This window comes from Pundamilia nyererei, unplaced genomic scaffold (assembly GCF_000239375.1).
Source record: "Pundamilia nyererei isolate P.nyererei 1_Seehausen unplaced genomic scaffold, PunNye1.0 scaffold00011, whole genome shotgun sequence".
Lineage (NCBI taxonomy): Eukaryota > Metazoa > Chordata > Actinopteri > Cichliformes > Cichlidae > Pundamilia > Pundamilia nyererei.
In genome coordinates, this window is record NW_005187412.1 from 1,748,822 (window position 1) to 1,767,608 (window position 18,787).

The following is an 18,787-nucleotide window of genomic DNA, read 5'->3' on the forward strand; positions in this document are numbered from 1 at the left end:
TTGACGTCTGCAGCATGTTTTCTTTCTATTTCTTTTTATCAAGGAGAGGGCAGAGAGACAGTTTTCGTCGCTATAGTGCTTGGAACAAAAATGAGCAACAACATGAAGAGAGCTGCCCTTTCCTGAGCCTTCTTTTCAACTAATAAATAACATCCAATTAGACGAAACCCTCAAAGATCACAAAATCAGTTTGCCATTTCTTCCTGGAATACAAGCATCCACTAATAACCTACCTCTACTGAAACGCTGCAAGACGGTAGACAAAAAGAAAGAGAAATGGAAAGGGTGTTGGGGAAAGAAACTGCTAAAAATTGAGAAACATAAGGAAGTTAATAGCTTTTTTTATTATTATTATTTTATTTACTATTGGAGCCTGACCAATACAGGATTCAGCTCACATCGGCTGGTAAAAAAAGGTTCAAAATAGCCGTGGGCTGTTCTGTGTTATGCAACAAAATGCTTAAACTTTAAAATGTAGTTATTACAGAAGAGTTGGGAGAAAACAACACCACAGATAACATGCTGCGGTATTAGCAGCATGCTGTGTACTACTATACCTTTGGAAGAGATATACTTAAGGAATAATTCAAAACCGTCACAGCACATAGACTATATGGTAATTTACACGTTAGCTTTGAAAAGTGGTTCTATGATTGTTTTAAATATACCGAAAAAGTTATTCAATAAATCCATATAATGCTTGCGTGGAGATGTTGTGTTAATTTGATCAGTGCAAACATAGTATTTAATTTGGTTTAATCTGATTACCAGTGGTGATGCTGTATTTGTTGTTGCCTTCCGAAGTTTTTGGTTTTTTCCCTCCTTTTTTAAAGAATACTGTACAATATGAATAGTGAATGTCTGGCAAAGCAGATAATTAATAGGAATCATAGATTAAGCTTGTAAACATATGCAGCTTGGGATATGTTTTAGCGTGATGATGCACGAATACTTAGTGAATAAATAATTTGAAGTCATAGCATGGTTATGCTTGGACAAGATGCTTCACGCCTATCCTTTTTTAAAGTGTTATTTACTGCAGTGTAAAGGCTTTGGTTTGAGTCAGTGTCAGGCTCACTAGATCAATGTAGCCTGTTAAAGAGAAAGTTGAGGAAAGACGGTCTCTTTTCCTACTGCTGGCATGCTATAACAGATAATTAGACAGCTAATTTCCATATGAATATAATGGTCTGGTAAGGAAGTGTATTTGCATTGGTCCTGTCATTCTGCACAAGTATATTTGGGGAGCAGAAATTGGGCTGGTATGTAGGAGGGAATTAACTCGTATGCTTGGTTTGGCGGTTAAGCAGCACATACAGTAAAGAAAAGGCTCTCATATGGTGGTAAAGACCGGTCAGCGCTAACAGCTTTTCATCACTTGTCATACTCAGGCTGATGTGACACATTAAACAGCCGTGTTCATTCATATCCATGCCTCTCCCCTGTCAGCCTTCACTGCATTAACCCTCAGAGTATCTGTAAATTGGAGCCATTTAACATATGTATATGATGGTTAATGGGTTTCTCAAATACAAGGTGGGTGTATTTCCTAAAACAAAAGCGAGAGCTTTTGTGGTCTGGTGCGTGGAGAACTTGAAAGGCTTTTGAATTACAAGAAAAGAAAAGAAGCTGAGGAGGTTGGTGGACACCATCACAGAATTAGGAGACGATTGAGGACTAGAGAAGGTGGGGATAAAAGCATTACAGTAGGCTGTCCTGTTGAAAATCATATGCCTAAAATTTTTTTTGAGAACTTGGCATTATATTCTCATTTATGCTTATGTATTCTTAAGTTGCCTAATTACCATATTAATCTCACTTAGCTGGATAAAAATAAAAATCTGTGTTACCTCCAGAGGTGCACGGAGTGCAGCTTTGTTCACTGAGGGCAGGAATTAGCTTCTAAAATCACATCAAATGTTTTAAATATAGCTTGTTTTGAACCGCACTGACTATATGAGGATATCAGCAGCATGTCCATGTCTAGCTGCCTAGCAGTCAGCATTGCTGCTGAAAGATACCTGTTCTCATCAAATGGACTTTCTCTCCTGTGTGTCTCTGTCTCGATTGTGCTTCTTTTCTCCTTCTCTCTCTTGCTCTCTTTATGGTTTTGCTTTGACATTTTGAAGAATACCATTAGCTCTATAATGACTTTCCGTGTGGCTGTAGAAAATTTGTGCCAGTATGAGAGATCTCATCAAATGCATAATCATTAAAGGCTCTTTTCATTATTGTTGAAAGGGAACGTCCGATCACACACCGTACACATGGCTGTCTCCCACCCACCCTCTCACACCCTTATTTTACATCCAGCCTGTTATTTTCATATATATTTTGAACCCGCCACGCAGCCATATTCTGGTCAGATTACGAAATGTCTAATGTGCTACAGTGTGTGCTGGAGCCACACACCAATTACCTGGACCTGTGACAGTGTCCTGAAATGTTTGAAAATGTCACGTTTTTACAAACACGTACCCCCACCCTTTGCTTTTTTTTTTTGTGTGTGTGTGTGCTTAATCTTTTTCTATTTTCTGTTCTTTTCCTCCTCCATTGTTGTTGTTGAGTTGTGGTTTTTTTTCCTGTCTCTGTTTCTCAAGCATCAGCACTTCAATTTAGTCCCAATTTGTGTTTTTATGTTCTCATATCATCAAAGTAATGGGCCGGCTCGTTAAAAACATATTTGCTTTCGCGACTTTATTTTTCTGCTGCGATTTTTCATCCACACGTGTAGGTTTGTGTATGGAGGAGGGAGGGGAAGGATACAGCGCTGGAAGTAGGGAAGGTAGTGGGCGCAGACGTGTTTGCAACAGCATAGGGAGAAAAACGGAAAAAATTGCAAATGACTTCAGAGGTGAATGATTTAGGCCGTCATCAATCCATTGAATGACTTGGGAAATGTTAGGGTGGGCTTAACAACTGTGCAGATCATACTGAGGCTGTGACAGTGAAATGAAATGGAGATAATAATGCTTCATACCTGATATGACAGAGCAGTCAGAAAATACTCATTTGTGTGTGTGTGTGTGTGCGCTTGTGTATGCACACGAACACACAGATGTATTAAGAGGGCACTGGTAGGTCTTCATGAGGCCTTTAGAGGGCACTACTCCACTGAGAAATAGACCATCCTGTTACATTCATCCCCACAGGCCGGTACACACTGATTAACAGAGGCTTCTAATCAATTATAAACCTTTTCATGTATTGTCAGTAACTTTTGATTTCCAAATGTGTATACTTGCACGTTCTCTCTGCGGGGTGTGTTCCTTTCTTTGTGAAGAGCAATTGGCCAATATGTTGTAGATGCTGGTGCTCATACAGGGACACTTGAAGTGATCTTGGTATAGCAGGGATAGAGGAGGAGAGAACAGCCTAATGAAGTCTGTTAATTTGCTGCTATCAGAATGAAAGTCTCAGACTAATTATGGCCCTGGGTCATCTAGTCTGGATCACAGAGAGAGGTGGCCCTGGATGGTTCGCTTTGATTAGCTCACTCAAAATAGAGCCCCTCACTTCATTACTCTGATCTCCCTCTCTGTCTCACACTCACTGGCGCTCACAAAACTCTGGTGGGGAGGTTAGTCCATGTGCAAACAGACTAGTCGAGCTGTCATCGCTTTGCTGTTCAGGATGGAGGAGTGTATGCATCGATGAGGCGGAGAGGGAAAGGTGAGGGCAGGGTATGCATAGTCCAAGTAACGACTGGACATGTGTCTTATGTCTCTCGTGCTCTCTGTCAGGCTGACTGAAGTTCAGGACATATCTGGATCCGAAGCATACAGTGAGTCAACAGTCAAACTGTGCAGCTGGTTTGACTGTTCTCCTTTCCTTCTGTTGACTGTAGAGTTGACAGATGTGTCGGAATGGTGGATTTGTTCACTTGCTGCAGACAGCCCCCCTCCTGTGCATCAGATGTCTCACAGTGGATTTTGCTTCAGGCAGTTTTGTGTGTGTGTGTGTGTGTGTGTGTGTGTGTGTGTGTGTGGTGTCTGCACATTGAATTTCAAGGCCCCTTGAATTATCCCTGCCACAGAAACCCCTTTAATAGCAGTGATTTAAACTTTACCTGCATGACTGCCTTGATTGGCTATTGGAAACAACACACTGATTTAATTAGCCTTTCAAGTCTGTGGCCCTCTCAACTTTCCCCTCGCTGTGCGCTTATCTGCTTCCTCGGAGCAGGCGATTGTGCCACTATATCATTCCATAAATAATAAAGGCACATAGGAAGCGACATAGACAAACACAAGATGAAATGACGTGCACTCGCATGTTTTCCAGTAAGGTGTTTTTTTTTTTCTTTCTCTGATTAGAAATCCAACCTGATAAAATAAAGTGGTGATCCGAGTGTAAAAGGCTGGGGCAAGGGAAGAAAGTAAGCTGTGTGTGTGTGTCTGAGAGAGAGGTGGGGTGGGGGATATAAGGTGTTACTTGCTTGTCTCTGAGGCCTGCCTGTCATGTCAGTCATGCTCTTTCACAGCAGTTTTATTTCTTCCACCACTCCCTTTAGTGCTTTGATGGCACAATTCACTGGTACTGCCTTGTGGGAAGCACTGCTGTGGTTGGGGATGTGTGTGTGTGTGCGTGCACGCAGGGGTGCACGTGGGTGTGCATGTGTGTGCAGTGTCACACATTGTCATATTTTTTTATCAAGTGCCTTTAAACTGTGCCAGAGATTGGATAAGAAGTACTCAGTAGAATTATTACAAGCAAGGTGAGCAGAGCAAAACTCTTTCAGAATTCTGGCTTTGGATCCTCATCTGACCCTGCAACTGAACATTACTGTGCTTTTCTTCAGAGAATAACACAACTTCTTCTTTTTATTGTATACCCATTTATGGTTTTTTTTGTTTTTTGTTTTTACAAAAGCACAAATTCAGGTTCAGGTTCATTGTCACTTTTGGAAAAATTCAGAATCCCTTTTCCCCTAAGGATCCTACACTGGAGGCAAAGAAATTGAGACGGCCATTCATCTTTGTTCTGTTTTTCATACTTATCTGTCCTCCTCCTTTGTCCACCGTCCCGCCATCACATTGACATTTATCACAAGCCTTCATGAAGAGACTGCTCACACTATGTGACGTTTGCTGTGGCAGAACAGAGCCGTTTTCTCATTGCTGGTGTCTGTTCCTAATGCACTGCTCTCTGCTGTCTTGTGATTGACTCCTGCTTTCCGTTTTCTGCGTTATCTGATCTCAGCTCCTGATCTTAACAGTGGTTTTAGTCGATGGCTGGGTTTGTAACTTGCCTCTTCCTGTCATGCTCTGATTCCATCTCTCTCCCTCTCTGAACAGGTGCAGCTTTTTATTCCTGTGATGTGTCATCTTTTTACACTTATTAATCCACTCGTCATTAGGTCTTAAAATATCGACTCTAGTCGCATCATACCTACGCTGTGCTCCTGTTCTGCTTTCGCTAGATGTGTAATGGGATGCAGACTCCCCACTGGTTTGCTCTCACAAGTGCATCCTTATCTTTCCTACTTCCTGGGTGATAGCGTAATCTGATAACTACAACTGTTGCCACTCCCTCTGATTGATTAACCACTGACCTCTGACCCTCCTGCAGGAGATTTTAATTGGCTGATGTATAATGAGCAGGCTTCCCTGAAGAAGAGCTGTTTTAAGGCCAAAGAGGATAAGAGGGTGATGCTGGAAGGGGGCAATCCAATTAGCTGATTTAACCGATAACACCTGAGGTAGCTGTGTGTGTGTGTGTGCGTGCGTGTGCGTGCGTGCGTGTACTGTGTGCGTGCGTGCGTTGGAGTAATGTAATTTCTATCTTTCTATCTCACTATCTCTTATACAATAGAGATGTCTCTAGCCCCTATGTGAGGACGCTTCATAGATTGTGACATAGCCAAGTGTGTTTGTGTGCTGAAACGAGGTTGTTGATACTCTGTTGTTATGTGTTTGAGAGTCTCTGTGTACTTCATAATAAATACGATTTTGTCAAACTGCATGACGAATAGATCAATACAACATCTTAATGTAGTAAGCTAGAGGAGAGTTAGGGCTTTCCTCTTAGTACATCTCAATATTCAGGATTAAAAAAAATTATCTGGTGAATTACAAAACATGACGCTGTACATTTTGTCATTATTTATTTAAGAAGAATTAAGACAAAACCCTTACTTACCCTTAAAAGGGTAATCAGCAGCCAGGTGCTGCTAATCAAATGCACTTGATTAATTGAGTAAGTGTGAATGTCTCTATTAAAAACAGAGGTTTTGACAGTTGGCTGGTCTGGAGCATTCAGGTTTGTGTTTACTCGGTGCCAAAGAGCAAAGTTGTCACTAATGGTATTAGTGAAGCAACTGATGCTCCCCAACAATCTGGGAAGGGTTATAAGTGAATTTCCAAATCATTTGAAATCCAGCATGCTGTAGAGAAATATCATTTGCATGTGGAGAACATTCAGGACAGATGGCAATCTTGCCAGAGATGTAGTGGATTTGCTGGGAAGTCCAAGGTCAGATGAGCTAGCCTTTTCTCTCTAAAATAGAACATAGCAGCATGGCTTAAGTTTACAAAGTTGGATCTAAACAAACCACAAGACTTCTGGAACAATGTCATTTGAACAGATGAGACCAAAGTGGAGACGTTTGGCTATAATACATATCATATTTGGCAAAAAGCAAACGCATCAGCACCGAAACCTCACACCAGCTGTCAAGCACAGTGGTGAAGGGCTGATGATTTGGGCTTGTTTTTCAGCCGTAGAACCTGGGCACCTTGCAGTCATTGATACAACCCTGAACTCCTCTGTATATCAAAGTATTCTCGAGTAAAATGTGAGCCAGTCTGTCGGACAACTAAAGCTTGGCTGAAACTGGGTCATGCAACAGCACAATGATACCAAACGCAGCAGCAAAACTCCTACAAAAAGATTTGCTGCTGAAAAAGAGTGAAATCAAAGTGCTGTAATGGCCCAGTCAAAGTGTAGACCTCAGCCTGAATGAAATACTGTGGCGGGACCTTCAGAGAGCTGTGCATAAATGAATGAACTGAAGCATTATAAACATTATAAAGAAGAGTGAGCTAAAATTCCTCCACAAGGTTGTGACAGACTGATGAAATCATACAGAAATCAATTGCTTCAAGTTATTGCCACTAAAGGTGGTTCTAAAAGCTACTGAATCATGGGGTGCATTTTGAATTAGTTTTTCCTCAGTGAATAATGACACACTGACATATGTCATGTGATGTTGTTACCTACCATTTTTTTGTTATGTCCTGATATGTCAAACCATTGAAATGGCATAGGGTGTGTGTTCTTTCTGACTGTATGTGTGCTTTAAAACTTTGTTGTAAGTAAACTGTTGAGTTAACATGAATTATTATTCTAATGGGAGATAAATGCACAGATCCATTTAGCTTCTGTAAAATGTTGAATGCAGAAAAAAGTGGAAATTTATTCCCATCTTCATACAAATTTGCTTGTCTTCTTTGGAAACATTTCAGCCATGTTTAGAGCTGCAATATCAATAACAAAAAGGACATGCATACTATAATACAGAGTTTCTAAATGTCACACAAAAGCTGCACAAACACACACATTCACATTGCTCGTTTGTCCATTCAACTATCCAAAAGGTGTTATACTACCATTATTGATGAGGCTAGAAACACAAATGTGATGTTAGCAGTTGTGGTTAAAGACTACCTGATTTGGGGAAAAGAAGTTGGGAAGCTGTGAAAGTAAAGCATACATCATTTTTCATTTGATCTAGTGAATATTTGTCTGTTAAACCCACTCTTCCAAGTCAGATTTTAGAGCGTATTTGTGGTTTCCTTTCTCTTTGTGTTTCACGCTGCAGTGGACAGGAAGCATTCTTATAAAAATGTATTTTCATCTCTCTCCTCTATCCATGGTACACATTTTTCACTGCCCCACCCCTCCCCTCCCTTGTGTCTCTTTTGCGTTTTGCTCTCTCTCTCTCTCTCTCTCTCTCTCTCTCACATCGAAGACTGTGAGGAGAGTGTACTGGCAGAGGAACCACGTAAGTCCAAGGATTGCTCAGTGTGTGGCCGTGTTTGTGTATTTGTGTGTGGTGCGCCATACTGTAGGTGTTCATGTTTGTGGACATCATACCAGTCTCTTCATGCGGGGGTTCACAGCATACCTCTTCACTTTTTAATTAGATACAGAATCCCTGAAAGAAGACTGAGTCCATGTGGAACAGCAGAAATACCTTTTCCTGTGGATTAACCCGTGTGCTCCTCTGATCTGTTCCCCTCCTCTCCTCTGCTTTCCTCTCCTCTTCTCCTCTACTTTCCTCCCCTCTCCTACCCTCTCACCACATACACGATAATTACAGCACCAGACAATTACCCCGAAAACTCCTGGGATGCACATTTTGTTCTCTTAATCTGGTCTCTTAAATAATTAAAACCAACCATGAACTCCTCTTTGTGATCGTGGCTCAAGAGTGTGTGTGAATGTGAGTGTGAGAGAGATGTGGGTGTATGTGTGTGCACAGATGTGGAAGCATACATCTCTGTGTCGTCTCATTGGCTTTCCTATCTACCAACAGCTCTGTCACAATCCCACCTACCTGCCTCCACGTGACCCTAAAGCAGATTTACCTTCACCTATAACATCTCTGCCGAATGTGCAACTCTGTGCTTACGGGCCCCGTACCTTACTCTCTCAGTGGTGTGATGAGAGAACTTCCCCATAATCCCTTTCTCCATGCTTCTCTACTCACATGGCATCATATCATTGAGTCATTCTTCGCTTGCAAAAATATGTAAATATATACAACAAAGGCTTGCGGAAATATTTTGTGAGCCTGTTAGAAATAGCTGACATGTTAAAAATTTGACATATTTACACTTAATGGAATATTTCAACTCAGTAAATAAATAAATATAATGCATCTGAACTTTCTCCACCACCTAGTTAATCTTTTTGCTGTTGTTCTCTTCTTTATGTTGTACTGATATCTAAATGTTATAATTGTGCTGTTTCCAAGTGTGTGTGTTTCATTCATGCTTCATTTGTCTAAATTCTGCCTATGTGTGGTGGCTGCAGTTTAATATTTCTGTCTTTATCAGCTAAAAAAGAAGAGGAGGATACAGAGGATAAGAAATCCATAAAGAAGAGAATTAAAGAGCTGAAGGTGCTCGATCCAAAGATTGCACAGAATCTGTGTAAGTATTTGTTTCCTTTCTATCTACTCCTAAAAAACAGCAGATTTATATACATTTATAGAGAAATTTGGTATGCTTTACACCTTAGCATGTTGCTATGGCAATTAATACACACAGACAGTTCATGTGAACCTGGCCTTTGCCACATATGACTCATCTCTTCACACGGACCTAATTAACAACGTTAAAGATCCATTAAGGAAAGAAGGAAAGAAGAACTTCTCTCTCTTTCTTTCTTCCTTCCTTCCCTCCCTCCCTCCCTCATCTCTCTCATGCATTCACACACGCATGCTTGGTCTGAAAATGACGGTTTAAAAAACACCCGGCATTAATGAGGATCCAGCTGATCTCTTAAGCACTCTCAGATCTTAGCACCTCATTGGCTTATATCACATGGAGCTGTGACCTTTGTTTCACGTATTAAAAGAAAATGAGTCTAATCAGCCCAGTAACAGTGATAAATCATGCAGCAGAAATTAGAGAGCAAGGGGGAGGGGAAGGGGGAGTTGGTGGTTTATGTGGTCCACCATAGGAGGTAAAGAGTCTAAAAGCTTTGATTGAGGTTTGAGAAGGACTGAGAAGGGGTTTTATTTCTGTTTTATTTCTGTTACTTGATTGATGCCATCACTGTTAAGATACTGAGATACAGTGCAAATTTATTCTGCCTAATGAATTGTACTAAAATTTTCTCATTACCAGTTACAGCCGGGAGCTTATATCACAGTCGTGTCACATTTTACGTATGCTTTAAGAAGAGAAGGGCTAGTTTGTCAGTAAAACCTCAACCTAATATATGCAGGTTTAAAAAAAAAAAAAAAGATTCATCATTTATTGGACGTGTGTTTAAACTTCAGTTTAATCCTTGCACATGCTGTTTCTTTTTAATTCTTCTCAGTTATGTACTGTGTAGTAGTTGGCCTCCTGAAGTCCTGTGGGACAATTGGATACGTGCTCGTGGTTGTCGTCTGTGGTGCTCGAGAGGCGCCTCTTGTGACTCTAAAGTCCCATGCGGCAGTTGAAGTCCTTCTGGTCCTGTTCACAGGAATAAGAGATGACTAGTCTTTTAAGCTGACTTTTTTAGGCCATTTTCTCAAACTGTTGTCTTTTAAAGCCCTGCAGGGCCTTCTGGATTTCAAGCTGCAGGTGTTTCTGTCTCTTTGTAGCTTTAAAGTCAAGTGAACGCACGTCTTTGTAGCATAGCCATCCTGTTGGTTGTCCACACAGGAGATCTTTGGTGAGGCTGCTATCCCTTTATGTGATACTTATGCCAGGGATAGAACATGCCTGGGCCACTTGTCTTTCCAAGAGTTGCAAAGTACTAACCAAACACACCACTATAAAAAGATTTCCTGGTGAGTCTGTGTGTATACTTTTTGGGGTTTTTTTTGTCCATCTTCATTTCATCAGGCTTGCCAGGTGGTTTTCAACACCATGTAGGGAGGTCTCTCTCTAGGCACAGGGTGTCTGAGAAACAGCACACTGAGGGATATGAATTCATGGATGGGCTCAGGTTTTTGGGATTCTATGGTGATATGAGAGGATATCTTGGTTCATAACATTTGTCTTTGTAACTTGATTGTTACGCCAAAGTTGGTGCTCAACCTGAAATAAAAAGTTATTATTTCTGTCCCCACAACTTTAAAAATGATTTAACCCAGTAGAGCAAAAAAAGTGTGCAAAACAAAAGGTACATTCTCGTTTTCAAAAGTTCATGCTCTTCCTGTATATGCATAATGTAATGTTGTAACATACTTCACATACACACTTACATGCAGAACACTCCAAAGTGTTCAACCTAAAACATGCTCAATAATTTTAAATGATTTTTTTAAATGTGTTTCTGCTTGTGAGACTAATAACTAGCCCTGACGAGGCATGCACCATACCTTTGCTAGTCCTAACTCTTGCTTGAAAATATCATGGTTGCTAAGCCAATACATTTAAAATTAAAATCATTTTTTTAAAGACAGAAAGAAAAAATGAAGACATCGCTGGCTGAGTGGGTCAGACTAACCTGTTTCATAAGATTTGTGTGTACTGTTTTATTTCGCATTGTCCTTTTTTGTGTGTGTTTGGTTGTTTTTTCTGTTCTTTTATGACCAACTGTCTCATATCTCAACATTACAGCTCAGCTGTCAATCTTTTCTCCATTTGCCACATCTCTCCCCCCCTCCCACCTGTAGCCATCTTCCTAGGCTCCTTCCGCATCCCTTATCAGGAAATTCGACGCATGATAGTGGAGGTCGATGAAGAGCAACTCTCTGAACCTATGATCCAGGTATGCTGTTCAATGAAGCCATAGAGCCTCCGTTACTTTAGTGGATGACTTTCTCGTTCCACCCAACTCTGGACCTAGCTAGCTGTGAGATAAAAGAGAAAAAAATATTGAAACTAGTCAATGCTCAACTTTTCACCTTGAGGCTGGAAGTATATTTTTAGTTTTGCCCTCCTCCTACTCAGCTGGTCAGGTTCAACTCTTTGTCTATTGTCTTGATTAGTTGTCTATCTTAAAACAGCATGTAGCCCAAGGCTAAAGCGTTGGGCATCTGTAAAGCCTGCAGTACAGCAGGTGTGGAAACAGTTGGTGAGCACAGGCAGTATGTCAGTAAAAAATAAATAAGCACTTTGCTGATGTTTAGCTGAATTTTTTTTTGTTTTGTTTTTTTTTTGTTTGTGTTTATAAGTGCTTTGCCAGCTTTTTGGCTATAACTTCAATGTGTTTATGCCATCTGTATACCTCACACTTGGCACTGACTTACTCTGTTCATCCAATCCATCTGTCTGTCCTTCCATGTATGTGTCAATCTCTGTTTTTCTATCTTAACAGCAATTCAATGGACCAGTGTGGTTCATTTCAGTTGTATCTACTGTATAAAGCTACATACTCTTTGCTTGGTAATAAGATATTTTATCATAGTAACAAAGCTCACCACATGGCTGAAACACACCAACAGAGACGACGCCAAACAGAACAGCAGCAGGTTAGCTGTCTGTAAATTTCTGTATATCCTTCCCGCTTCTCACTCCCTTTCTTCCTTTTCTTTGTAGAACCTTGTAAAGCACCTACCGGAGCAGGAGCAGCTTAATGCACTGGCCACATACAAAAATGAGTACTCTAATTTGTCAGAGCCTGAGCAGTTTGGGGTTGTGGTGAGTACACACAAATGTACAACACACACAAACATCTGTCAACTTCCCACCAACTGCAGATATACAGCACAAAAACGACCTTTCCTTTATATTTCCTTATTTATTGCCGGAAGACCTCAGACAGTGTGCCTATTATCGTTGACGATGCTATTAAACACAAGTTGTATTAAGAATTAAATAGTTTATCAGAGCCAAAAAATGCATATTTGGTGTAATAAAACGTAATATTTGAATGTTTTAGTCAAGTAAACTTGTCTTGTATTCTTTCTCGGCGTCTTATTTCAATGAAAACACACACAGAGAACACTTTCATGTAATTATCATAATCCTGAGCTCTTTAAAATTCTATCTTTTAAAGCCTTAAGAGGAAAGACGGGACACCTGTGGACTGGTGCACTAATTTATGCACATTAAAGAGCAGCACTTCTGCCTCATTATGTCAGCATCATTTTCTTAAAGACTTTTCAAAGGAGGTTTAGTCAGAATTATGCATGAGAGGTGTCACTTATGTATTTTTATTTTTCTACCTAGCGACCACCTTATGGACAAAAACATAACTCATCTTTTGTATCTTGTTCAATGAGGAGACGAGAAAAAAGGAGAGCCTGCTTATATAATGAGGTTGTGCTACTCGTGTGGGCCCACAAAAGCTCAGGTTCAAAGGGATTTTTTTAATGTACTTTTTAAATATTTACCATTGTGTAAACATTCACTTTTTTATTTTCAGTCAACACCACTTTCAATTGATCTTTAACTCAGCCTTGTGCGCAGTAGTATTTTGTTTTCAGGTCTGTCTTGCCTGTTGTAAAAGCTTAACACAAGGTCACCACCATAGTTGCTGAGTATTCCTGCAGCTACGTGAATAAGTTCACTGTTCTTTGTGACAGTAAGTTGAGGAACTAAAGCGCTTAATCTCAAAATATAAATTTCCACATAACTCATCTATATCAGTCAATGAAAGCATATTTTAATGTCTTTAACAGAAGCCATATGCATGCCTGTAATTTTTTGTAAATCACTTGCAGTTAATGATTATTCCGCATCACTCCTGAAATCTGAGGAATGTTTATTAGTATGTGCATGCTGCTGGCTGAGCTGTAGTTAAAATCCTCGGGACTAATGCTTTTTTCATCTTTGATTTTATTTGTTGTTGACAGTTGATGGGAATATTTATTACATGCAAGTTTTCAAAATAGTTACTATAGAGAGAGAGGGGGGGAGAGGGAGAATCTTTAAATTCAGTTTTAATGTTCTGACACTTCAGATAAGGATACCAACAGAGCTGTCTTTTCCTTCTCACTATCACCTCATGGAAATAGTGTTTGGCAGTAAATGAGCTAGATTTTCCATAAGTCCACTCTTTTGTGTGTGTGTGTGTGTGTGTGTGTGTGTGTGTGTGTGTGTGTGTGTGTGTGTGTGTGTGTGTTGGAAACAATCTCCTCAACTTGTCAGTATAGCCTCCCAGTGCCCTGTGTAGGCCAGTGGGAGCAGCTGCACACATTCAATTTGCAGATGATCCGGTGTGTTTTGCTCCATTTCTTCTTTTTCTGATTATTTTTTTCTCGTTTAAATATCTTTATCACATAATTCATCCCATCTCTGGGGTTCGTTTCAGCATTATGTTCTGTTCGTGTGGACCTTGCTTTTTCTTAATTCTGTTATATAATTCTATTCCTCTTTTTTTTGTTGCCCGCCCTCTCCTTTTATGTGCGACAAATACACGGACACAAAGTGCACACAGACCAGCACACACTGACTGAAATAGTCATTTGATAACATTACAGTAGCTATAATTAAACCCTTGATGGAGGACATCAAACCGCACAGCCAGCTGTTGTGTGAAACAGACAATTGGAACCTGCACCCCTCCCTCCCGCCGCACACACATACACAATCACTGTGTCGGCCAGGTCCTGGGCCCAATGCAATATTTTCCAATTTTCTCTAATTGTGTGAGAGTGGTAATCCAAGGCAGCCTATTGTATATTCCACCCCTCCACTGCCTGCCCTATATGGACACTAACTCCACAATTAACTTACCAGACCTGGGTCCCAAATCAAATCACTGCCAGCATCTATTACTACTGCCTAGCAACACTTTCCAACATGCTGGTTGCATAAATGTCTTTTAAATTAGATCGTCTGAATGTGAGAGTGTGTCAAATGTGTTATTGTAGTTATTTTAAGTTTGACTGTTCTTTGATGTGGTTTGCTCTCCTTGACATCATTTCCCATCCTTTTCTCATCTCCTTCCTCATTCTCTTTTCTCCGAATCCCTTTCCCCCCTACTATCCCTTTTCCATCTATGCCTTCTTGTTTTCTTGTTTCCACCTTGACTTTGTTGCCTCCCCAGATGAGCAGTGTGAAGCGGCTGCGTCCTCGCCTCAGCCACATCCTCTTCCGGCTTCAGTTTGAGGAGCACGTAAACAATCTGCGACCAGATATTCTGGCCGTAAATGCCGCATGTGATGAGGTCAGGAAGAGCCGCTCCTTTGGCCGCTTATTGGAGCTGGTGCTACTACTGGGGAATTACATGAATGCGGGCTCTCGAAACGCCCAATCATATGGCTTTGACCTGAGCTCCCTTTGCAAGGTAAGGGTTGAAATGCTGACCCTAATTTCAACTGTTCACACACAGTTTGTAGTCAGTCATCCCTTCAGTGTCAAATGTTCAACAGGAGTGACGCTAGTTCAATAAACTTTCTCAAGAGATACACAGCTGTGTTTGCAGTCAGAGTTCTGTAACAGAAATATAATTTATTTTTTACTGACCTGAACTAAACGATTTTTTAGGCCTTTAGTTGAAGCTAGCCTGATAGATTCTCCTTATTTTCATTATTGCGCTCTCATTTTATGTCCTCAAAAACCTTGAGTTAAAATGGTCATTTCCTATATGGATTGCTTTTTTCTGCCAAATGTACAAGCCAAGAGCGTTAACAGTGATTAGACTAAAGAAAAAATCGGTATACATTATGGGATTTATGTATATCTGTGTCTGTACCAGACACTACGTGTAGCGGTGTCTCTCTCTTTGGTCACCTTGTCTGAGCCTTATCAGTAAACTGATCCAAAGCTGCTGCTGTAATGAGACATTTTATTTTAAACCATTTCATTTGATTGAACACTATCAGAGTTTTCGTTATCATCTGGCCTCTATCAAAGCGTTTAAGCCCACCGAGTACTTTAGTCTCATTCTTCTGCCCAGAAAAGATAACTGAAACTCAAACCACTATCCCTTTTGAAAGTTCACACAACTTCGCCGTGGCAATACTAGTGCTTCTTGGACAGAGACCTATCCAACACCTGTAACTCAGGATTTTATGCGGCATGAAAACAGAACATGAAGTTTGTAATAGTGACGGGAAGAATGGGGTGCAAGTCTCCTCCAGTGGTTACATTACAGCTGTTGGCACACCCACTGCAGTTTCCACAGTAACGAGCACTGCTGTCATTTGTCACTGCCACCTCTTTACCCTCCTAGACTTGGATGCTGATGTTCATATAAATACAAGTACAAAGGCAAACACTTGTACGAACATGATGGATTAGATGCATTAGGGCAACAGTAATATCAGTTAATAGGAGACTGTTAAGGATTTAAAACAGTAGTTTCTTTTTTCTGCGTAAGTGTGTGAAGGAAGGTTTACGTTGTCACGGGCAGGATATATAGAGGAAGACATCTCCTTCGCGCCATACCCAGAGTTTGACAACTTAATTCCACGGCACACTCCACAGCACAGGAAAATTGCATCCATCCCAACTGTAAAAGGCAAAATGTTTACATTGTCATCTACGATTACCATCCATCTAAATTCAAAGAGGGACCTTTTGTGAGTGAGCACTTGAAGCTTTTATTAAAAAAAAGGGGGGACTGGAGAACAGAAATGAAAAGAGAGATGAGAATGTTTGATTAGAGGAGATAATACAAACATGATTAAACCCAGCGGGTCTGAGTACACTGCTGTCTACCAATAGATCACCTAGAGAGATACACTGCAACACACTCTGCAGGAGGCATGTTTGGCAGGGATGCTGATAGACATCTTGGAATTAGCCTGTTTAATAAAAAAGGAAGAAGAACAAAGAAATGAGAAAAAAATCAATGATGGAAATTTATCAGGGAAATATAAAATATTTGTTACTTTTGGCAATAAATGGGCACCAAGTGCAGGGAGCAGGAACACATCTGCTACGTAATCACGAGACATAAAATCATGTGTGGCACTGTTAACACTCAGCATTTGTTAAGCTAGAGCTCAAAACTGCTTTGAGTAAGTACAGTAGATGAAGGACAATGACTTCTTTTTCCAATTACCAGACAGCATATTTAGCTGCATTAGTACTTCTGATTTCAAGCATGAGTACGTCGAGCCCTGTGCTGAACCTTGTTTTTTGTTGCTGTTAGCATTAATCACAAAAAATGATCTAGGGAAAAGTGCACTTCTAACAGTAGTTTGTAGCTCTATTGCAAATTAGCTGCTCACCTACATCACATTAAACAACATGGAGACGCACCTTTGATGCTGCTTTCACCCTTCTTACTGAATAGCAAGTGAGCTCTGTACACATGACAGGTAGGCTGGTGTGCAGGTTTTCATCAACTAGTGATGCACTCACTTACCCAACTGACTAAGAAAAGAGCAATTTATTAAGCACCTAATGTCTTGCATTTAATAAATGGTAAATGGCCTGTATTTATATAGCGCTTTTCTAGTCCCTAAGGACCCCAAAGCGCTTTACATATCCAGTCATTCACCCATTCACACACACATTCACACACACATCTTTCACCCCTTTTAACTAGGGTATCCACAAAGTGTGGTTTTCATTTTGCAGCTCAAAATGCATGTGTATCATGATTCCTGCCATAGCGACAAATACTGTGAAACTAAGGCCAAAAAGATGTTGTTTACGTACCATACCCAATTTCTGTTATTATATGTTTCAACAAAAACGTTCTTTGACTTTGCCCATCAAAAGTAAAAACTGCATCTGGTTTAAATTTGTCTGATGTACCTTTTAAGGGTCGGGCCCTTGTGAAGGGGCGCACCGCCTTTCGGCACTCTTGCAAAGATTTGATCGCTCCCTGAAAGCCCCTTTCTAACAACCTGCATTTGTGTATTCGCAGTGCGTGTGCTTCTGTTGTGTCAAAACTGAAAATGTGTTACAAAGCAGCAGTGCGCTCAACTCTGAATCCTAAACATGCATACGTTGCCTGGTCTAAATAAAATGTGAAAGCACACAGCATAGCGGCACGCATACTTCCTAACACGTATTAACTATTAAGACGAACGTGTTTCATCTGTAAGCTGACATCAGGACAAAGTGGGGTGCGCAGTGAGTGATGATTGTGTTTTAAATGCGCTGCGGTGAGGTGCGCAACTCTTGTCACCTGTGATGATCTTCAGTCTAGACATGCACAAGATTTCCAGGAGCAATTCAGATGTAACAGGAGCACCGGCAGCGCTGCATTTCAGAATCAAATGACCTTGAAAGAGAGAGAATTTAAATTTAAATTGGCTAAGGCTTTTGTATTTATGTGCAGACTTGGAAAAACTTTTTGATCCTACCTCGTATAGATGTAGCCTTCTAAGGGCTGCTAACAAAACCCCGGCGTTGGCCGCATTTTTGAACCAGAATTAGATCCAAGAGGAAGAGATGATTGCATGCAGTTGTCTTACCAATTGTTTATTTATTTTTTTAATGTATTTTTTCAATTTTATGTTGTTATAGATGGATGTACTTAGATATATTTCTAACTGTGCTTGTGCTGGATAAATCATGCTGTTTACATTACTGAGGGTGATTTAAATGTTGAATATGGGTTGTGCGCACTTCTCCCTAAAATGAGTGTTTTAGACCTGCTTTATACTCTAAAAAATGATGAATATCCTAACCTTTAAATTATGGAACCTTTAATATGGCAGGTATATATGGTGTGTTAGAGAAACATGACATAATTTCTGACTTAAAGTAAGACAGATTCATCAGATTCAAGCATGCAAACACATTTATTTAGCAAGTGAACAGTGTGTGTGCTTAACAGGGTTAGACCTAACCTGTGACATTTTCAATAACACAAACTCTGAGCAACATGCACAGTCACTTTTCCCCTGTTAGAGCATTTTTTTTGCCCTGCGTATACGTTTTTTTCAATTTATTGTATTATTAAATTTGTTGTATTATTTACTTATTATTAAAACAGCCACATAAATGCATATTTTATGTGTCCATGTTTTACAGCTAAAGGACACCAAGTCAGCAGATCAGAAGACAACCTTACTTCACTTCCTGGCACAAGTATGTGAGGACGAATTTCCAGACGTGGTCAAGTTTCTTGACGACCTAGAGCATGTGGATCGAGCAAGCAGAGGTAATATTCTTAAACACCAAGATGCAAAAACTTCTCAACTGTACATAATAAAACTGTTATTGGACACTTGTGATATATTTTCTAAGTCTCTAAAAGCACTTTTTTT

General features: G+C 40.3%; 1 protein-coding gene across 7 annotated transcripts in view; it reads left to right on the forward strand.

Annotated features, from left to right (window-relative positions):
* LOC102195833 (protein diaphanous homolog 3) overlaps positions 1-18,787 on the forward strand; it is a 166,274-nt gene that overhangs the window by 53,222 nt on the left and 94,265 nt on the right. For 4 of the 7 annotated variants that reach the window (XM_005724171.1, XM_005724176.1, XM_005724173.1 and 1 more), the window contains 6 exons: positions 7,973-8,005; positions 9,063-9,158; positions 11,342-11,436; positions 12,207-12,308; positions 14,662-14,901; positions 18,552-18,681. In XM_005724171.1, coding sequence (XP_005724228.1) covers positions 7,973-8,005; positions 9,063-9,158; positions 11,342-11,436; positions 12,207-12,308; positions 14,662-14,901; positions 18,552-18,681 — 696 coding nt within the window. The remainder of the gene's footprint in view (positions 1-7,972; positions 8,006-9,062; positions 9,159-11,341; positions 11,437-12,206; positions 12,309-14,661; positions 14,902-18,551; positions 18,682-18,787) is intronic. The other 3 variants (XM_005724174.1, XM_005724175.1, XM_013908476.1) reach the window with 1 other exon arrangement.